Source organism: Anabrus simplex, chromosome 3 (genome assembly GCF_040414725.1).
Source record: "Anabrus simplex isolate iqAnaSimp1 chromosome 3, ASM4041472v1, whole genome shotgun sequence".
Lineage (NCBI taxonomy): Eukaryota > Metazoa > Arthropoda > Insecta > Orthoptera > Tettigoniidae > Anabrus > Anabrus simplex.
In genome coordinates this window covers 183461162-183484890 of record NC_090267.1, presented here as the reverse complement: position 1 = coordinate 183484890, position 23729 = coordinate 183461162, and the positions used below count along the sequence as shown (strand labels likewise).

Here is a 23729-nt window from a genome sequence, read left to right as displayed (position 1 = left end):
ACCAAATTTCAATTGTCTACTTCGTTTGGCAAGTTGTGCCGCCATTTTGATTTGGGGGGATAGGGGATAAAAATGAGGAAATTCTCGAAAATTTTTAAGCTCACGAAACCTACAGGTTATCGTTTTGGATATACTATTCGACTGTGTTCTTATGCTGAGCCCAAAATTTGAGCCCCCCCAGCGTGCCCCCTTCAGGGAATTTTGAGAATTTCCGATTTTTCTAGGGATCATGGGGGTATCAGTTTCCTCCGTACCAAGTTTCAAATTTCTGAGATTTCTGGAAGTGCCTCATTAATTCACGTCTTTTTTCATTTTTAAATATTTATATATACATCGCTCCAGCCCGACTTGCTTTTATATATATAGATGACAGATAAGCATGAGCACGTTGAAAAGTGCAGACTTCCACTTCGAGATTCATATCTCCTAAACGGTTTATGATATTAAGAAACGGTTTGCACCATCAGACGCCTCATTAATCGCTCTACATGTTTGTTTATAAACCATTTCCTCGTATCTCCCACATTAAGGGGGTAAATTGAGATCAAATTTTGAATAGGGTGAAATTTGGGTGCATTTTTAACATTTTACATTACTTTTTGCCTACTTATGTATAAGGTAGAATCATGAAATTTGGTACACATATGTCCCTTAATCGTGCCAATGTGCGCACACAAGGTGATGATCCTATCATTCTTATAAGTGTGTCAAATAATGAAATATACTTGTAAAAATCACCAAATTTACGAACAATCCAGAAATACGGCCAAATTTAACGTATATGGGAGAGAGATACGACAAAATGTCACTGGACCAAAGTTGTAGATCACTCCGAATTGAAGCGACATTGTGCCATCCGTTTTGTGATACGACTTACCGTTTAGCCAAAAAATAGCTCAAAAGGAATGTCTGCACAGTCATTAAAATTGCCTTCATATTCCGATATCCTTGGGGGGTAAAAAGTGAAAAATTTGAACATCTTGGAATTTTCCCGTCGGTTAGGGACCAAAAGCTATAATTTCACCAAATTTCAATTGTCTACTTCGTCTGGCAGGTTGTGCCGCCATTTTGATTTGGGGGGATAAGGGATAAAAATGAGGAAATTCTCGAAAATTTTTAAGCCCACGAAACCTATAGGTTATCGTTTTGGATATACTATACGACTGTGTTCTTATGCTGAGCCCAAAATTTGAGCCCCCCCAGCGTGCCCCCTTCAGGGAATTTTGAGAATTTCCGATTTTTCTAGGGATCATGGGGGCATCAGTTTCCTCCGTACCAAGTTTCAAATTTCTGAGATTTCTGGAAGTGCCTCATTAATTCACGTCTTTTTTCATTTTTAAATATTTATATATACATCGCTCCAGCCCGACTTGCTTTTATATATATAGATAGATGACAGATAAGCATGAGCACGTTGAAAAGTGCAGACTTCCACTTCGAGATTCATATCTCCTAAACGGTTTATGATATTAAGAAACGGTTTGCACCATCAGACGCCTCATTAATCGCTCTACATGTTTGTTTATAAACCATTTCCTCATATCTCCCACATTAAGGGGGTAAATTGAGATCAAATTTTGAATAGGGTGAAATTTGGGTGCATTTTTAACATTTTACATTACTTTTTGCCTACTTATGTATAAGGTAGAATCATGAAATTTGGTACACATATGTCCCTTAATCGTGCCAATGTGCGCACACAACGTGATGATCCTATCATTCTTATAAGTGTGTCAAACAATGAAATATACTTGTAAAAATCACCAAATTTACGAACAATCCAGAAATACGGCCAAATTTAACGTATATGGGAGAGAGATACGACAAAATGTCACTGGACCAAAGTTGTAGATCACTCCGAATTGAAGGGACATTGTGCCATCCGTTTTGTGATACGACTTACCGTTTAGCCAAAAAATAGCTCAAAAGGAATGTCTGCACAGTCATTAAAATTGCCTCCATATTCCGATATCCTTGGGGGGTAAAAAGTGAAAAATTTGAACATCTTGGAATTTTCCCGTCGGTTAGGGACCAAAAGCTATAATTTCACCAAATTTCAATTGTCTACTTCGTTTGGCAAGTTGTGCCGCCATTTTGATTTGGGGGGATAGGGGATAAAAATGAGGAAATTCTCGAAAATTTTTAAGCTCACGAAACCTACAGGTTATCGTTTTGGATATACTATTCGACTGTGTTCTTATGCTGAGCCCAAAATTTGAGCCCCCCCAGCGTGCCCCCTTCAGGGAATTTTGAGAATTTCCGATTTTTCTAGGGATCCTGGGGGCATCAGTTTCCTCCGTACCAAGTTTCAAATTTCTGAGATTTCTGGAAGTGCCTCATTAATTCACGTCTTTTTTCATTTTTAAATATTTATATATACATCGCTCCAGCCCGACTTGCTTTTATATATATAGATGACAGATAAGCATGAGCACGTTGAAAAGTGCAGACTTCCACTTCGAGATTCATATCTCCTAAACGGTTTATGATATTAAGAAACGGTTTGCACCATCAGACGCCTCATTAATCGCTCTACATGTTTGTTTATAAACCATTTCCTCGTATCTCCCACATTAAGGGGGTAAATTGAGATCAAATTTTGAATAGGGTGAAATTTGGGTGCATTTTTAACATTTTACATTACTTTTTGCCTACTTATGTATAAGGTAGAATCATGAAATTTGGTACACATATGTCCCTTAATCGTGCCAATGTGCGCACACAACGTGATGATCCTATCATTCTCATAAGTGTGTCAAACAATGAAATATACTTGTAAAAATCACCAAATTTACGACAAATCCAGAAATACGGCCAAATTTAACGTATAAGGGAGAGAGATACGACAAAATGTCACAGGACCAAAGTTGTAGATCACTCCGAATTGAAGCGACATTGTGCCATCCGTTTTGTGATACGACTTACCGTTTAGCCACAAAATAGCTCAAAAGGAATGTCTGCACAGTCATTAAAATTGCCTCCATATTCCGATATCTTTGGGGGGTAAAAAGTGAAAAATTTGAACATCTTGGAATTTTCCCGTCGGTTAGGGACCAAAAGCTATAATTTCACCAAATTTCAATTGTCTACTTCGTTTGGCAAGTTGTGCCGCCATTTTGATTTGGGGGGATAGGGGATAAAAATGAGGAAATTCTCGAAAATTTTTAAGCTCACGAAACCTACAGGTTATCGTTTTGGATATACTATTCGACTGTGTTCTTATGCTGAGCCCAAAATTTGAGCCCCCCCAGCGTGCCCCCTTCAGGGAATTTTGAGAATTTCCGATTTTTCTAGGGATCCTGGGGGTATCAGTTTCCTCCGTACCAAGTTTCAAATTTCTGAGATTTCTGGAAGTGCCTCATTAATTCACGTCTTTTTTCATTTTTAAATATTTATATATACATCGCTCCAGCCCGACTTGCTTTTATATATATAGATGACAGATAAGCATGAGCACGTTGAAAAGTGCAGACTTCCACTTCGAGATTCATATCTCCTAAACGGTTTATGATATTAAGAAACGGTTTGCACCATCAGACGCCTCATTAATCGCTCTACATGTTTGTTTATAAACCATTTCCTCGTATCTCCCACATTAAGGGGGTAAATTGAGATCAAATTTTGAATAGGGTGAAATTTGGGTGCATTTTTAACATTTTACATTACTTTTTGCCTACTTATGTATAAGGTAGAATCATGAAATTTGGTACACATATGTCCCTTAATCGTGCCAATGTGCGCACACAACGTGATGATCCTATCATTCTTATAAGTGTGTCAAACAATGAAATATACTTGTAAAAATCACCAAATTTACGAACAATCCAGAAATACGGCCAAATTTAACGTATATGGGAGAGAGATACGACAAAATGTCACTGGACCAAAGTTGTAGATCACTCCGAATTGAAGCGACATTGTGCCATCCGTTTTGTGATACGACTTACCGTTTAGCCAAAAAATAGCTCAAAAGGAATGTCTGCACAGTCATTAAAATTGCCTCCATATTCCGATATCCTTGGGGGGTAAAAAGTGAAAAATTTGAACATCTTGGAATTTTCCCGTCGGTTAGGGACCAAAAGCTATAATTTCACCAAATTTCAATTGTCTACTTCGTTTGGCAAGTTGTGCCGCCATTTTGATTTGGGGGGATAGGGGATAAAAATGAGGAAATTCTCGAAAATTTTTAAGCTCACGAAACCTACAGGTTATCGTTTTGGATATACTATTCGACTGTGTTCTTATGCTGAGCCCAAAATTTGAGCCCCCCCAGCGTGCCCCCTTCAGGGAATTTTGAGAATTTCCGATTTTTCTAGGGATCCTGGGGGCATCAGTTTCCTCCGTACCAAGTTTCAAATTTCTGAGATTTCTGGAAGTGCCTCATTAATTCACGTCTTTTTTCATTTTTAAATATTTATATATACATCGCTCCAGCCCGACTTGCTTTTATATATATAGATGACAGATAAGCATGAGCACGTTGAAAACTGCAGACTTCCACTTCGAGATTCATATCTCCTAAACGGTTTATGATATTAAGAAACGGTTTGCACCATCAGACGCCTCATTAATCGCTCTACATGTTTGTTTATAAACCATTTCCTCGTATCTCCCACATTAAGGGGGTAAATTGAGATCAAATTTTGAATAGGGTGAAATTTGGGTGCATTTTTAACATTTTACATTACTTTTTGCCTACTTATGTATAAGCTAGAATCATGAAATTTGGTACACATATGTCCCTTAATCGTGCCAATGTGCGCACACAAGGTGATGATCCTATCATTCTATAAGTGTGTCAAACAATGAAATATACTTGTAAAAATCACCAAATTTACGAACAATCCAGAAATACGGCCAAATTTAACGTATATGGGAGAGAGATACGACAAAATGTCACTGGACCAAAGTTGTAGATCACTCCGAATTGAAGCGACATTGTGCCATCCGTTTTGTGATACGACTTACCGTTTAGCCAAAAAATAGCTCAAAAGGAATGTCTGCACAGTCATTAAAATTGCCTTCATATTCCGATATCCTTGGGGGGTAAAAAGTGAAAAATTTGAACATCTTGGAATTTTCCCGTCGGTTAGGGACCAAAAGCTATAATTTCACCAAATTTCAATTGTCTACTTCGTCTGGCAGGTTGTGCCGCCATTTTGATTTGGGGGGATAGGGGATAAAAATGAGGAAATTCTCGAAAATTTTTAAGCCCACGAAACCTATAGGTTATCGTTTTGGATATACTATACGACTGTGTTCTTATGCTGAGCCCAAAATTTGAGCCCCCCCAGCGTGCCCCCTTCAGGGAATTTTGAGAATTTCCGATTTTTCTAGGGATCATGGGGGCATCAGTTTCCTCCGTACCAAGTTTCAAATTTCTGAGATTTCTGGAAGTGCCTCATTAATTCACGTCTTTTTTCATTTTTAAATATTTATATATACATCGCTCCAGCCCGACTTGCTTTTATATATATAGATATATATCTATCTCGTTTCGTCACTATTCGCATTCGTTGGTAGAAACTTGATTTAAATTTAAAATGAAAATCACATTCTGAATAAGCAAACAAGTTCATCCATTGTTTTTCTTATAAGGTTAATAAGTTGCGAATATTCCTGCTATCGAGAGGATAGTCAGTCTAGGTCAACTGCGGTATACATCAATGAATGAGTCAACGAATGTACTTCTGCAGTTACGGACGTCCAGGATCTGACGAGACAGCATTCTGTTTATCGAAATCTTAAATATAAAAACAAATACTGTAACTTAGATTTTACTTTATCTTGCAAGATATAAAAAACCGTCACCAACATATAAATAAAATTATTTTTATGTCTTAATATTTCAAAGATTTGGCCAATATTTCGTTATTATCTCGTATGAGCTGTCATTATATTTACCTGTTTGTCTGATTGTCTGTCTGCTTGTGGAAATACCAAGCCAAATCTTCTGGACTGATTGACACGTAAGTTAGTTATTATTTACTTAGCGGATGACATTAATCACAAATTAAATATACAATACACTACGTATGTTAAAATTTCACCATCAAGCTCTGCAAATAGTGTATACAAGAAGGATTTGGTTCAAGAAAGTCTTTTGGGCTACCCTGATAAGCACTGAGGGGGCACTGTTCCACTATATGACGAACTGTTTGCTTAGGGGCACCGCAGCTACATTCCGGGGAGGGAAGTTTACCTCATTTATAGAGGAAGTCAGCTTTAGGAGAGTGGAGTCTCTAATTGATTAGTATAGAAAATTTGGGAAAGTGCCTCATTGTTTGAAATGAGGTACCGCCTGATCATTTTCTTCAAGATTGTGGAATACATGCAAACTAAAATATATTAACGAAAGCCAAATTTCTTAAAATTATCATTATTATTAATTAATTGATTTCCACTCGGCCAGCTATGGACCATGTTAATTCAGCTGTTTTCTTGCATGGCCTTTAACTTTTCCCAATATATCTTCTTTCGTTTATGGTGAGTCTCCCTTCTCTGTTCAGTCCATTTCATGCCTCAGTTGAGTTGGGCCATTTTCTGAAAGCGACGTTGTCCTCAATGATTACTATTATTATTATTATTATTATTATTATTATTATTATTATTATTATTATTATTATTATTATTATTATTATTATTTGGAAATTTTTCCGATGACTTTTGTTATTGTTACTGGTAATTTTTCGAACAATGACAGTTGTGGATATATGAGCAAGACACCTAGGAGATACGTTTTAATCCTCCACACCGTTCTACTTAGAAATATTATAATAATGCATTGCTTAATTTTCTTTATAATATCTATCACTTCTTCTCAAATACCAACACCGAGCTCGATAGCTGCAGTCGCTTAAGTGCGGCCAGTATCCAGTATTCGGGAGATAGTAGGTTCGAACCCCACTATCGGCAGCCCTGAAGATGGTCTTCCGTGGTTTCCCATTTTCACACCAGGCAAATGCTGGGGCTGTACCTTAATTAAGGCCACGGCCGCTTCCTTCCCAGTCTAGCCCTTTCCTGTCTTATCGTCGCCATAAGACATATCTGTGTCGTTGCGACGTAAAGCCAATAGCAAAAAAATAGCTAATACCAACATCACAATGACTATTCTTAACTGAAGTGTGTTCTCTCTCATCTGCTGCTAAACACTTCTTCTACAGTAGATAGCACTGCTGCTGTAATTGTACACAAAATAATCCGCCAAGGACGGGAGTTGATTATGAAGATTAGCCGACTACCACAGTCGTGTTTGTGGAGTGGCGCCTAGACTATAGACAACCACGCAACACGGCGTACATTTTCGTACCCCCAATAGCTCCGTCCAATTTGTAAGGGATCGTGGGCCACACTGGAAACCTTAGTCAAGATCGAGGGCCTCACTTTAATAATAGGCCAATTTTCGTAAAATTCTGCAAATAGAACTGAGACACCATTATGAAATAATAGGCATAGTTCATAATCGCGGGCCGCACTTTAATACTAGACCAAGATTCGTAAAATTCTGCATATAAAGCAGAGATGTCCGCCTCTGTGGTGTAGTAGTTAGCGTGATTAGCTGCCACCCCCGGAGGCCCGGGTTCTAGGGTTCGATTCCCAAACCTGCCACGAAACTTGAAAAGTGGTACGAGGGCTGGAACGGGGTTCATTCAGACTCGGGGGGTCCCAATTCTCCTCCAGGCATTTGCAGAATTTGCTTGGTGTGAAATTGGGAAACCACGGAAAACCATCTTTAGGGTTACCGACTGTGGGATTCGAACCCACGATCTCCCGAATACAAGCTGATAGCTACGTGACAGAAACTTCACAGTCACTTGCTCAGTTTTCACAGGTTTAATGAATATTACAAGTCAATACTGATCTAATAAGAACCGAATATGGTCAAGTTCATTAATACAACAGCTTAGCATATTAAGTGCTCAAAGCCAGAAACTGTTAAATTTTTCCGTTAATATTAACTACATCCAAAAACTGGAGATAATAGAAGTTATACAAAATAATTGCGGTCTTTTGTCAGGCTTTTTTTATCGTACGCGGGACAATAATGGAGATAATAACTATTATTGTGTTTTGCACAGACTTCCAAGTATTTCCCGAAATATTAGTTCTATCTAATAAGTAAAAATAACAACTATTACAGAAAACCGAATTTCAATATGTTATCTCTGACACTAAGCAAACAATAATAACAGAGATGAACTGACCATTATCTCAGCTGATAAGGGTAATGCGACAGTGGTTATGGACACTGACGAGTATAAGAATAAGATCTCGGCTATATTGTCAGAGCCTGTTACGTGACCCCACCACTCGGGTGTCCAACGCCACCGTGAAGATCTTCAGGCAATCTTCAATTCCAAACGAGGAGGCTAAACACCTGTCCCCGGGGGGTGCAGTGCCATCTAGATTATATGGACTGCCTAAGATCAATAAAAAATATGTTTCCCTCAGACCTATTGTTGGTGCGGTAGGTTCTCCTAGGTATGCTTTGGCTAAATACCTAAGCAAATTGCTTCAGTCACACATAGGATGTATTGAATCATACGTCAGGTATTCTCGGTATTTCGTCAAAAAGCTGTCCACCATAGCCCTTTAACCTAATGCATATTTGTTGAGTTTCGATGTGGAGTCTTTGTTCACAAAAGTTCCCATTGATTCGGTCATGTTTCTCATTGAACGCCTGTTCCCTGCGGACATTACTAAGCTACTTTACCACTGCATGACTTCCAGCTATTTCTCGTGGGGTGGGAATTTTTACGAACAGACGGATGCAGTGGCTATGGGAAGTCCACTTTCGCCCCCGCAGTGGCTAATTCTTTATGGAGCATTTTGAGGAGGAGGCTATTGCTTCAGTGCCCGTCAAACCTATGATATGGTGGAGGTATGTTGATGATTCATTTGTGGTCTGGGCAGAAGGTCCTGAGAAACTTCTATTTCTCAACCACCTGAATCAGCAACATCCTTCAATTAAATTCGCTACGGAGATGCAGTCGGACGGATGCCTTTCTTTCTTGGATGTTCTAGTAAGAAATAAACCGGACGGCTGCTTAAGACATACCGCCTATCGTAATCCTACCCACACAAATCGCTATCTTCATGCAGATTCTCACCACCATCTAGCACGAAACAAGCCATTCTCACGACATTCGCCAAGAGGGCGAGACGAATTTGTGAGCCTTCAAATATCCAGGTGGAGATGGACACGCTCAAAGTCACGTTCAAGGGTAATGGTTACAGCTATTTGCAGATTCATAGAGCCCTGCATCCCAGAGAAACGAGCAAGCAAAGCTCACAGAAGGAAGAAGTGAAGGGAACTGCCTACTTGCCTTACATTCACAACACCACAGATCGAATTTCCAAGGTCCTCCGCAAAAACAATATAAAAACCGTGTTTGGCACCGCCAATAAAATTGCTCACAGTCTGGGTAAAACCAAGGATAAATTGTCCCCACTTTTACATCCTGGGATATACGAAATTCCCAGTACTTGCGGTAAGGTACACATCAGCCAAACATGCCGGTCCATTGGTACCCGTATCAAGGAATATGAACGTAATATTCGTCTAAACCAGCCAGACAAATCAGCAATAGCTGAGCACGTTCTATCGTCGGGTCATGATGTCATGTTCTATGATGCTCGAGCTTACCCACATTAGACACTACAGGTCCAGGATTATACGGGAAGCTGAGGAAATACGTAGAAATCCTATCAATTTCAACAGGGACACTGGCTATCAACTAAGTAATACCTGGTTGCCAGCCATTAAGGATATACGTAGGTAGTTCCCTTCTCTGTCCCTTCACTATTGTTATTTCGTCTCGGTGTTTTCCAAATTCGTACGTTCCTCGTCGCCAAATGTTTCATTCCAGGCTTGTGTCAATGTCATACACCAGTCATTGTCATATGTTACGTACACATGTTATGTGACCCTCTTAGACTGATTCTGATGATTCCGTCGCTTCTGCTTCGAACGCTGGCACTGTACCGCGTCCGGGGAGGCATCTGCTGACGAAAGAATGAACCATTTCCACTTCTATTACAACGTCTAAATTCAAAAGCTCATTGTTTAAGAAGCCTTTCTCGTGGCCAGTCGAGAATTTTTTCTGATGACGCAGAGCACAGTTCTCTGCGAAACGTAAAGAATTTCACGTTATTTTCTTGACACGGCATAAGCCCAAAAGCCCATACTATGTCAATAAATTCACAAACTGAAGTTATTATTGCGAAGTTCATGAACAACGAGCAATGTTGGCGTAGAAATATTGTTCAGCCGCCTTTGAAAAGAAAAATCTGGCGATGGTTGTGGTTGTTGTGATTGTTCCTATTGATCCAAAAACCGTGTAGTCATAAGTCCCTACTGATGAGGACGATAATGAAGATGACTATCTAAATGAAAAAAAACATGAAGAAACGATTACTCGAAAAATATCGGGGAAAGGGAATCGTGCGTTAGTTTAATTACCGAGAAGAAATGAACGAAAAGTGATGGCCTAAAATGTCTTAAGGCCCTGGGACATATCAACAATAACATTACAATAACTGACTATTGTTATTAGTTGAGGTGCGATTTGTCTCTTCTGCTGCAACTCATCTCCGCTAGATGGCGTTGATACTGCAATTATACAAAAATTAATACATCTAATGGAAGCTAATGAGAACTAGGACCAGTTCTTGTAGTACCCTAGTGTTCCAGAGATGGTCGTGGGACGAACGCTTTAAAAGATGGAAAGCAACCACCGGCATTAAACATGAGAAACTACTTACTAAAGGACCAAGCAAGAAGATAAATGAAACGCTACAGATATACAATATAATTCAGTTGAGGTTTTTAGTAGCGTCTTAGTAGTTGATACAGTGCGTACATAACGTAATGCTTTCATTGTACCTCATTCCTAATATTCTCTTATCGAGCTCGATAGCTGCAGTAGCTTAACTGCGGCCTGTACCCAGTATTCGGCAGATAGTGGGTTTTAACCGCACTATCGGCAGCCCTGAAGATGGTTTTCGGTGGTTTCTCATTTTCACACCAGGAAAATGTTGGGGCTTTACCCTAATTAAGGCCGCGCCCATTTCCTTCCCATTCCTAACCTTTTCTTGCCCCATCATCCCCATAAGACCTATCTGTGCTGATGCGACATAAAGCCAATAGTAAAAAAAGAAATTCCTAGTACTCACTTCAGTAACGCCTAGGCCAACTATGACAGCTGATGATGGAGCTGGTGAGGAACAAACCAACCTGCGTTACTGAGCTCTCAACAACTTCGAAATAGAACAGGTGTTGATACTGTAGTGAATAATTAAGAATTATTAGAAGCACGTCGAATGCAGTGAAGCGTAAGTTTAAAACCGACGAAATGCATTCGAAGAGGACAGTAGGGAACATTTCAAATGGACCGCAGTGACCGGTCAGTCCGCGGATTTAATTGCGTAATCATTTCTAGGAAAACTTGAATGTATAAAGGATTTTCACTTTTGAACACAACGCAGAGAGGTAATATCTCCAAACCACTGATGATCATCTTGCATTCTATTTCAGCCAGAGCTTATCGCCAAGTACGGCTATCCTGTGGAGTCCCACACGGTGCAAACGGAAGACGGTTATATTCTCACCCTTCATCGCATTCCGTACGGAAAAAAATCTTCATCAAGGACGAACAGACCTCCAGTGTTGGTCCAACATGGCCTGCTTTCTAGTTCCGTGGACTGGATCGTGATGGGACCAGAGAAAGGCTTAGGTAAGCCCTCTAATTCTTCCAGTATGCTTATGATTTAGAGTTTTTACGTCTTGTTCTCCTTATTGAAAAGGTGTTGGAAATGTTCATCCAGTTAAATTTGAATTACTGTATATTCTAAGGATATATTTAAGGACAAGTACATTCACTGATTGAGGCCTGCCGCGAGCAAGTGCTGAAGCGTGATCTCTAACTAGGTCATCATTTTTCTATATGAACAGCGGTAACTTTAAGTAAATTTCATCATTACAGAACACATGGTGCTTCTATTTATGGCCACTAATAAAAGAAAGTCGAAGTGTAGCGATGTATCAATTTTGATATCTATATCTACAGAATGCATCAGAACTACACCGACAAAGGAATCAGGGATGCTCTTCGTGTTATGCTAAGAATGATATGGCAATCGGATTGGCGCAGACATTTTTTTCGAGGAAATGAAGTTACATTGTTAGTTCATAGCGCGCGATTCACAAATCGACGGACTTGCCTTGTGTGTTATGCTAGAACACAAGCCGCTTACGGACTGCAGGAAAGAAAAGGGAGGGAGGGAAAGTGGGGTGTATGATGAAGACAGAGATAATGATCGGCGCATATGCACAATTTTCCTCGTTCGACTCGAACATGATTGCCCTTGTCTCTTACAAGCAGTATCCACGGTTTGTTTTTTTAAACAACAGTAACTGAACACACAGTACAAGAACATACACTAATTAAGACACACTTGTCAGTCAAGGAATGCACCAGATCATTTCTCCTCTCGTCCTCTGTTCGCATTAACGTTCTTTATTGTTTAACGCTGCGGCCCCACGATTGTGTATTCCTTCACTCACAATATTGTAAATGGAATGAAATACGGAACGAAGGAGACAATTCCATTAGATGTTCCTACTTCGATGCACAGTTCACAACGGTGTAGTTGTGTGGTGTGCCACCAACGATCTGCAAAGCTGCCTGTATGCTTGGTACAAATTCATCTTCTCTCTCTACGGGATTCGCACAGTAGTCAGTTTCTGCAGAATAACCCGTACACTGCCTACTGGGGCTGAGAAGTGACTATGCGAGACGAACAACAAACATGTGCATTCGCAACGAGCATCATCTCTGTCTCCCACTTCCCCTCCCTTCCCTTCACTCCTCTGATGTACAGCAACAGGCAGCGGCTGGTTCTCCGGCAAAGCAAATATGGCAAGTTCGTCAATTTGAATCACACGCTGGCAAGTACTAAAGTAACTTCATTTTCTCTGAAAGAAAAATTTTCTCCGCCAATCTGATTGCAGCATCGTTCCCAATATAACACGAAGAATCCCCCTCAATTTTTTGTCGGTATAGTTCTGATACACCATACATAGGTACGAATTAATGATGCAATTCTAAGTCCCCCAACAAACTTAAAACTTGGAATCAGGGAACTCTACATCCCCATGATCCTTAGGAAAATCAAACAATTCTAAGACCTCCCGAATGTCTAAGGTGGGGAGGGGTTCAAAATTTGGCCATTGACCTGACTACCAAAATAATAGAAAGAAATATCTTTTCTGAAATCTGTAGTAGCACGCTGGGATATCCTGAATATAGGTACGAACTGAGGACCTCATTGGTGAGATAGAAATAGAGAATGCTTATCGTTGCGGTAAAAAAATTCTTGAGAGTAAAATATTACTATTCTGTTCTATAGGATACATACTGGCTGATGCTGGCTATGATGTATGGCTGGGCAATGCTCGCGGAAACACATGGTCAAAGAAGCATATAACCCTCAGTCCTTCGCAATCCAAGTTCTGGCAGTTCAGGTGAGAAAGAAGAATGTACTTTAAAGCTGTAGTTCATTCTATTAGAAACTGCTCGTGTATATGTTTTGTTCCTGTACTATAAAAATAAACATACCGCCATGCAAAAACTCTAACATCTCAAGAGTAAGTTATACGCCGTCTTTTCTGGTAGGCGCAAGGTGTTACGAACGGAGCATGATAGTGGGGCCCGGAAAAATGGAACATTAAATTGTCGAAGTCGTGTGAACATTTAACATTTCTTGATCGACTGTGTCACGTGTGTATCACGTGTATAGCTCACGGGAAACATTAAAACCGGCAGTGAACAGCGCAGTGGTCGATCGTGGATGCTTATTGATCGCGATTGTCGGTGTCTAGCTAGAATAATCCGTGGTAACAGACAAGCTAAACTGGCTTAAATCACATCAGCATTCAATGCAGGAGGTACCAGATGCATATCCAGCAGGCCAGTACAGCGTCTTTAACGTCAGTGGAATATGGCAGCAAAAGACTTTCCAGGGTGTCCTTGTTAAGACCAAGGCACCGAGCACATTGACCCACCTGGGTGCGTGATTTTGAGCCCTGGACGACTGGCGACATGTAGCATGGTCCGATTACTCACTGTTCCAGGTTTTTGAGCTGATGGTAGGATTCGGATACAGCGCAGACGCCATGAAACCATGAACCCCAGTTATCAACAAAGCTGGCGGTAGCTCCATAATGGCGTGGGATGTGTTCATGTGGAATTGGGTAGATTCGCTGAGCTACCTGAACAGGTCGTTGACCAATGACTCCTACCCTGAGCTGCTTGGTGACTACTTGCAGCCCTTCGTGGACTTCACGTAAAACAATAACGATGAGATATTGCATTCCAACAGGATAATGCATCATGTCCTCGGATCCAAGTTGCCCAGAAAATTTTGGTGGAGCGTTGTGGAGAGTTTCAACAACTGCTATGGCAACCTCGTTCGCCTGATATGAATCCCATCGAGCATGTACGGGACGTGGTGGTGTGGTCAATTCACACCCAACACCCTGCACCTACAATAAGCAGGAATGTGTGGGTACCTATCCAAATGGCATGTATCAGAACATCTCAACAGGTGTTTCTTCAACTTGTGAAATCAATGCCACGACGATTTAACGCCCTTGGCGGAGCTAGAGGATTGCCTACATGATACCGGACCCCCATCTCATGACTTTTGGCATATCAGTGTTCTAAGTACATAATTCTAGTAGCTACCGACATTTGATCAGAAATATTAATTATTCTGCTTATTAGATGTGGTGGTGTTTTCTTTCATCTTCGTAGCGCTGTTCTCTCCTTGCCGCCATTTTGCTTCCTGATTGCATGGGAGGCTAAATAGTTCCTAAGTATAGCATCGTCAATAGATATCATTCATAACTTAGCCTTGATATTTTCATTATAAGTGCCCACCAAGTATTGTTCCCACTTGTTTTTACCAGCAATCATCCTCGGTACTTTCATGTCTCTTGCCCCTCGCTAATGAATGAGATATATTCCACTACTGTACGTCATAGTATGCCTTAAATTATACAGTGTGAAGATAATCACGACTTACGACTCGCTCTCTTATTGTACGTAAGATACAGTTGCGTGCAACTGCAAACTCAATGCGTTTTTAAGAATCTTGTTTCGATTCCGCTATACACAAAAATCAGAAGCAAGGTAAAAAAGCAACATCATCTCCGTACAGGCCACGAGGGCCCTTGGAGGGGTGGGCGGTAAAGGCTTCCACAATCCGTAACCTTGGCACTTCATGGGGTAGAGTAGTTAGCTCTACGCCCGGCCGCCTTTGCCCCCAGGATTAAACCTGGTACTCATGATTTTGTGCAGGCTGAGCGAACCTCAGGACCATGAGTACCTCCGGAAGTGTAAATCTCGTTTCTTAAATTTGTACACTTCCTGATGGAGAATCGAACCCACGTCCTTCCGGGTGAATCGAGCAAGCCTTTACCGCCTCGGTCAGGCAGCCCCTTTTTATTATACACACAATATTAAAATATACACATGCTCCTTTGGTACTCTCAACCTGCAAGCATGAGATGGTGATGTATTCCTATACCAAAAGTAAATACTAAGTTCCAGTTGAGTTTTCATTTACTTTATCATGGTCTCTCACTCTCATTTTTCCCATACAACCTTCCTAGTTTAACTCTTGTTCGCCTCCGACCCCGATGGTACAAATGTTATGGTACGTAAGGAACCTTCCATCTTTATATTCTTAATATCCCTTCCCTTTATTTCACCAATACATTATATTCAAGGGTTTATTTATATTTTTCTCCCCCCCCCCCCCCCCATATTTAGGGTTAAGAGGTTATAAGTGTTTAGTTGTATTTCCACTTGAATAATCGCCATCACAATACACATTAGTAGGCATTTAAAGAAGCACACTTGCACCAGTATCCTCCAGCTTATCTGGTATTCAGATTTGTTACATTCCTTCCCAATGGACATCATAAAGAAATACGAACAAACCTAAAATTCCAGGTGCTTAAAATATTTTTAAATTGCTCTTTTTAAGAAGGTTTTCTTTAATTTTGTAGTTGGCATGAGATGGGCGTGTACGATCTTCCTGCCGTCATTGACTACATTCTGGAAAGGACAGGGGAAGAAAAGCTGTTCTATATCGGCCACTCCATGGGTACTACCATGTTCTACGTGATGGCTTCAGAGAAACCTGAATACAACAACAAGATCAGAGCCATGTTCAGTTTGGCTCCTGTCGCCTATATGTCACATGCTGGGACTCCTTTTCTGAAGGCCCTTGCTTTTGCCGGTGATCAGATTGGGGTGAGTATACGAGACATATCATAAATGTAAGATATAAATTATTAATACGACTATCATTAAATTGCATATAAATTAATCAAATGTGTCCATAATATGGCAATATGGTCCTTGCTACATTAAATTTCAAAGACCACCTTACCCCTACGATATTTATGTATTACTGTATTTCGAATGGCCACTTTATATATTTAAATGAAATACATTAATGGCTAATTTCTTATTTGACTTTTAGTGGTTCACAAACCTAATGGGACTCAATGAGTTTCTACCCCACACCGAGCTGTTAACAATTATGGGTCAGATGCTATGCAGAGATGAGGCCATAACTCAAGACATTTGTAACAACGTCTTCTTCCTCATTAATGGAGGTTACAACTCTAAGGAACTGGACTCTGTAAGTTGATTATTTCTATTCTCATTGTGTACTATACCAATTATTTTTAAGATTCCCAGAGGCATCCTTTCTTTAGCAATACGTTCATGGGATGAGTATAAGATCAGAAAAATTAGAAGAAGTTCCAAAATCTTCTTTCGGTCATGCGTGTTCTAGAATTGTACCAGCACAATGATTATTGAGCACTTTTTTTCCATTATTTGTCACAAACTTGTATAAAAGTAAAACATATTAGATGACTCGTGTAGTGAATAGATGCAATGTAAAGGGAATCACTTAACGTCAACTACGTACTACCATCTTGTATTTCAGTGAATCTAAAAGTTACAGATAATAAAACAACCTATCCAAATAATAGCCTCAGACGTTCGGAGAGAAAGCACTAATTATCAGTTTCAATCTCCCACGTCCTCCCCACCCTGGTCGACCTCCAGTGGGATGACCTGCTGCACTGGACGTGTTATCTGACTTCTGTCAGTCGTGCGGAGTATCAGTGTCGTGATGTGGCCGTCTCGTCCTTGTCGTAACTCTTGGATGAGTGCTTTCTCCCACATATGACGGCGGTATGAGTCATTTTGTAGAAGAACTACATCTCCCACTCGTAAGGGAACTGCTCTTCCATGTATCTGCCGGACATGATGGCATTTTCTTAGTTCCAAGAAATATTCCTTGGTCCATATTTTCATAAGATCGTCTGTTGCCTATTGCTGAAGTCGGAATTTTCGTTTCAAGTCTTTGTACAGAAGTGGTTCAGGTCTAGTAGAGATGTAAGTCAATCGTCGTCCGAGGTTTAGGAAGTGAGCAGGAACAGATCAGATGTAAGGCTTTTCAGGCGTTTGCTCTATTAAACAACGTTTCGTCTTAGGTCTGACACTAGACTCATCAGAGTGGGATGTGTCAGACCCTACCCACTGACGCCGGGGTGTATGCAGGTAATCTTATCAGAAGCCCATTATAAGAGGCACAGTCTTATAACTGCAAACGGGAGATAAATCTCCACAATGGAATTATTGCCCGCCTAGCAATTCAGAATCGAAAATTCTAAGTTCCCATGGATGGAATTATATATTTTTCACCAATAGAGCTTGTCAAAAACAGATCAGATGTAAGGCTTTTCAGGCGTTTGCTCTATTAAGCATATCTAATTCCCTCCATGGGAACTTCGAATTTTCCATTCGGAGTGAGCAGGAGTTAAAGTGGTAGGGCCTTCATCCTGGAGTAATGGGCGTGAATTTATTGCGGCCTCCACACTGGCCAGAAATGTGTTAAGTGTTTCATGGTCCACTTGCCTGCGTCCTAAGATCTTTCTAATGGACCGCTTAACTGTGCCAATCATACGCTCCCAACATCCTCCCCACCAAGCGGCACGTGCAGCAATGAATTTCCAGTTAATTCCATTGGTTGCAGAATATTGGGAAGTTTTGTTTTGTTGAAAGATAGTAGGTATTTCTCGGAGTTCCTTATTGGCTGCATGGAAGGTAGTAGCGTTGTCTGAATAGACTATGTGTGGAATTCCTCTATGACTGGTGAAACACTGAAAGGCGAGTAAGAATTTGTCTACAGTCATGTCGGAAGTAGTGGCACAAGTGAGTAATAAGACTTACACCTTTTGTACAGTGTTGCCTTGCTTTGCATACAGCGGGCCAGCGAAATCCAAACCTGTGAATTCAAATGGAGTTGCGTACTGTATGCGGTCTGTTGGTAATGGAGCTTCAGGAGTTTGTGCGTAAGGGTTATTCGCGAGCTTGCATGGTAAACACATTAGAAGAACATTTTGATGGCCTGCCGAGCTCGAACGATCCAGAATTGTGACCGAAGTTCCGAAAGTACTACTCGCATCCCTAGGTGATGCAGTTTAATATGAACCTGTCGGATCCATAAGCGAGAGAAGTGATGACTGCTGTCATGAAGGGGTGGGTGTCTCTCATTAAATGATGTTTCAGTGAATTGAAGTCGACCTCCTAGACGGATCATATTGTCTTGCAGAAATGGTTGGAAATGTTTGATTTTAGAGTTCTTCGGCAGTGGTAAATGCTCCTGTAAAGCTTTATACTCCTCAGGAAAGCTTTCTTCTTCGGCCGTAAGAATTAGGTAATGTCGAGTGGTTTCCAATTCAGAAGCTGTTAGTTCGCCGTAACGTATTTCTCTGTTACGTATGTGATTCACGAAACGAAAAATCAATCCTATTATTCGGAGTAGTTTGAAGTAGGAACTATACTTTGGAATATCAAGAAGGGGATTTTGAATGGTAATGACAAGTGTTTGATGAGTAGTTGTCTTTAATTCTGGGAGTGTATTGTGCTCAGATATGAAATCTTGAGGCCAGTGCAGTGGTGAAGCTCGAAGCCAGGTAGGACCATACCACCCTGTTTCAGTTGAATGTAGATCCTGGGCTTGAATTCCTATCGATAAATGGTCTGTGGGATTATTAAGTCCTGGGCAGTGCACCCACTGTGATGGTGAAGCGTACGAGTACGAAATTATCTCGGTAACGCGATTGCAGACGAATGTTTTCCAACGATGAGATTCGCTGCGGAACTAAACAAGTGTAACAGTAGACTTGGTCCACATTTTTGCCCTTGTAATAGCATCATTTGTAGCATTACAGGAATACTGTAAATGTCTTACGTCCAATAACGCTGCAAGCAGTTCCAGACAAGGTTAAGTGATCTTCTTTACCGGTGTTAATCTAGCTTTGCCGCATACTAGTCACACTGCCGAGTCATTGTTTAATTCCGTACGCAGGTATATAGCAGCTCGATATGCTCGTTCCGATGCATCACAGAAAACATGTAATGTAGACGTCTCAAATCGTGGATTTACAGTTCTTATCCATTGTGGAAGACAAATACTGTATCTGAAAGATGGTGGAGAGTGGAGCACCCTAACGACCATTTTATACCAATGTCGAAGGGAAGTGTTTCTATCCATCCAATACCTCTGTAGCAAGTATCCTGGAAAAGTAATTCGCCAATTATTAAGACAGGTGAGAACAATCAGAGTGGGTCGCAAAATTTCGAAACAACCTGAAGTACTAGGCGTTTGGTACTAGGTTTCTCTAAAAATCCAATCAAAATATCACCAGCGAAGTGAGGGAAGGCATCAGACTCGGTATTCCAATGAATGCCAAGAACTTTCGTTGTTATATGTGGCGCCATATTGACAGCCTTCCATGAGTCTTGTACAGATTCAGAGTTAACAGCCCATTTCGACACACGAAGCTTGTATATGTTCATGAGGGCGGCAAGATCTCCGTGTATTATGCAGAGAGCAGTTTCGTCTGTCGTAGAAGTAATAAAGTCATCCATGTAATTGCACTTGCCTACCAGTACAGCGGCTGAAGGGAATAAATCAGTGCCTAACGTTGCTAATTCTCGGAGTGTGGCAGACAGAAGAAAGGGGCTATAGTAAAGTCCGAAAGGTAGTCTGGTGAAACTATAAGTGATAACGTCATTTGTAGTCTGAGATCGGCCATTAGCATCTGATATCACGCGATACCGAAAGGATCTGGTCAAACGTCTGTCGGCGGGGTTCAGAGATAGATGTAGAAATGCTTGTTTTACATCCCTATTAAGGCATATGGGAACAATCCAAAGCTGAGTAATACAGATAGTGTTTCAGAAAGGAGGTTCGGTCCTGTTTCCAACATATCGTTTAAAGATAGGCAAATATTTGTATGAGAAAATCCATCAAACACGACTCTCTATTTCGTGTAATCTCCATTCTCCTTCTTAACAGCGTAGTGAGGTAGATAGTCTTGTATGATATCTGTGTCAACCACCTCAACTTGACCCTGTAGAATGTAAGTAAGCATTTAATTGTAGTACATATTTATGTAGCTGACGTCGTTCTCAAATTTTCTTGCCAGTGCTTGGAAGCGTCTTTCTGCATTCATCCGATTGTCGTTAAGGATTGGATTGGGTTTCTTGGGAAGTTAAACTACTCGATTACCGTCATCTACACAGAAATAATCGTGGAATTCGTTGAGTATGTCTGTGTTTCTATTACTTAGAGATATTGATCTTAATTCAGTATACTTGATACCCATGCTTTCGAGATTCGATAACTGACGTATGGTATTTGGTTATCAAGTGTTGTAAAATCTTCGAGTAGCTCTACCTTATTAACTTTGACTTCGTTAATGACGATTCCAGATCGGTTACCGCTAAGTATCCATCCAAAAATCGATGGAAGTAAGACAAATGAAGAGATTCTGATCAGAGAAGTGCCTTTTATTAGCCTTCAATAGTGGTCGGCTCCGATTAGTATCTCAATGGGAAATTCTGGCGAATTATCTCTGGGGTTTGCCAACAATAGTTTATGATTGTGTGCAAGTGAAGTTATGTCTAGTGGAGTAGTCGGATAAGCAGAAAACACATTGTTACTTTCGAGAACAAAGACATTTCCATTTTGTCGTAAGTCCTTGAATGTGAAGACGTACTTGACGACGTTTCTATGAAGTTTATTGAGTTGTTTCAAATCCAGTGATGTTGACAGCTCATTCAGCGACAATTTTAAGTTTGAGCGAGTTGATAAGTGATGTACAAATGAAGCTAGATTGGCTGCCTGAGTCCAAAACGCAACGTGTTCCTTTACTCAATCCTGTTGGTCCAATTAACCGAACACGTGCCGTCTGTAAGTGCATGTAGTCAGGTAAGTGGGTGGCAGTTAGATTAACTGTGGTTGGTTGTGAATCTCCAATAGGGCAAATTGAACGATGATGTGATTTCTTGCATTTAGAGCAGAGAGCTTTTCCACGTTTGCTGCAGCTCTTAACTGAGTGACCACGATTAAGGCACAGAAAGCATCGTGAAGTAGTTTTAAGTTTCTCAGTACAGTCCTTGATGTTAGTTATTTGCTTACAGTCTTGGGCTCAGTGTCCTCTGGACAGAATACACAGATTGGATCCGGTGCCTCTTTCTTCCAGTTAAATTTTTAGTTGATTTTGTGTTGACGTGGAACGCAGCGGTAGTAGGAAGTACGATGCTGAAGTAGCTATACTTTCGTTAATGCCGTGTGTAGCGCTCCGTATGGCTCGTTTGGCAGTGTCAATACACTCCTCACATTTTTCGATATCAGATTCAAACTCTTGATCTGAAAGAAGGTCGTGTATTACGACACCTAAGCTAATAAGTTTGTCTAGTGTCTCTTGTAGTCCCTCTCGGTAATAATAATATTCTTTAATGGTGTAGTGTCACTTAAGCTGTTAATAGCATTAATAAATTTTGTAGCATTTTCCATTTCCCTAATGCGTTTCCGTTTCAAGTTATGTAGTCTATCTAATGAAGCTTCTGTAATTTTGTTAATTCATGAAAGCGGAACAATGAACAGGTTATCGTTTGAACGACGGGAAGATGGTTACTGTTGAATTAGCTTACCTACTGAGTTCCCGAAGAAATTGATCGTGGATTATATTTTGGGAGGTGCGGTAGATGGCGGCAATAAATATCTCGTGAACAATATGTGCTTAACCAAAGAATGTAATATATGAAATAGATTACTCTTCCTAAAAATGGACCAAAATATAGTGGAAATTCTAGGTCGAGTAAGTAGCAATGCTAAAACGAGCAAGATACTTCCCTTTATCAGGCCTTAGTCTGCAGCTGTATGTTCCACCAAGTCTTCGAAGTACAAAATAACCTTAATGTGTTTCTTTATGTTGAATCAAAGACTTATAGTATGTTGGTTCATTCAATCGAGTTTTTCGGCACTAAAAATGTAGTGAATAGATGCAATGAAAAGGGAATCACTTCAAGTCAACTACGTACTACCATCTTGTATCTCAGTTAATCTAAAAGTTACAGATAATACAACAGCGTAACCAAATAATAGTAGCCTCAGACGTTCAGAGACAATTCACAAGTCACAATCAGAGAGAATGCACAAGTTATCAGTTTCAATCGCCCACAACTCGTAACGAACTTTAAAAAGAGTTAATTAAGTTTGTGCATTAAGAGTCGTGTTATGTGTAACAAGTAGGTGGTGAATGGGGTAGATTCATCGAAGTTCCAACTTATTGGTTACCCGGATGTGATTTCCTCTTCTGCTTCTGCTTCTGACCAGGTCTAAGGTAAGTGAGAATTAGTTGTATTATCTGTTTCGAGAGACGCTGAAGAAGAATGTGCCCCGAAATACCGTCCAGGATGAAAATGCTAGATGCAGACAGGAAATTACAACGGGGACACCAATATATTCGAACTTCGATTGATTTACCCCACTCACCACTTCTCTGTTACACTTAAGAGAACTCTCAAAGTACAAACTTTATTGGTTCCCTTCTCATTTCGCTTAACTGTTTAAAACCATTTCCATGCGCCTCTTAAAATAACTTACTAATATACTGTATTAACAATACCTTCTTCAGATTAATAAAAAACAAAATCTGCGAATCTGTCAATCAAAAGGCGAGACATTTAGTCCATTGTCTACAAGTTTTTGATGTTTAATTCGAGGCAAGGGAAGTTCTTATTTACAACACCGAGCAATGATCTTCGACTTGTCATTAGCAATGCTCACTTTAAACTTCGTCTCTTAAACGGGTGCCAAATTTCTCCACGGGCATTCCCTTTCGTTACGGGGTCCTTCTGAAGTATATATGAAAAGAACAGTAGTGTATGCTCTGTTAAGGAGAATTTTACTCTCTAACCAACATGTAAACATTAAAATACCAGTTTATTCTTTGAGTTCTGCAGTAATTGTGTTTATTAAAGACTGACTTTGCAGAGAATTGGTCAAAAAAGCATTGTTTCCTAAACTTTTTAGAAAAATAGAGAATTCCACTTTTACGGAGCTTCATTTTAGTATCTTTTATTTTATTCTGGGTTTGTAATGTTGTATTTTAAATGTTGCTGTGGCGTGATTGAAAACATATTTTTAAAGAAATGTTCAATAAGCAGCAAACAATTTAAGAAAACTTATGTCTTAGTAAATATCTGTTTAATCCGATACCTTGGCTAAACGGTCAGTGTTGAGGCCTAGGGAACAGAGGGTTTCAGGTTCGTTTCCTGGCCGGG

The 23729-nt window shown here is 40.2% G+C and overlaps 1 protein-coding gene across 1 annotated transcript in view; it reads left to right on the top strand.

The window, feature by feature from the left end:
* The window catches only part of LOC136866129 (lipase 3), a 46300-nt gene that overhangs the window by 9715 nt on the left and 12856 nt on the right, over nt 1–23729 (top strand). Inside the window, exons 2-5 of the mRNA XM_067142819.2 lie at nt 11537–11735; nt 13411–13525; nt 16076–16322; nt 16555–16716. Of these exons, the coding sequence (XP_066998920.2) occupies nt 11537–11735; nt 13411–13525; nt 16076–16322; nt 16555–16716 (723 nt within the window). The remainder of the gene's footprint in view (nt 1–11536; nt 11736–13410; nt 13526–16075; nt 16323–16554; nt 16717–23729) is intronic.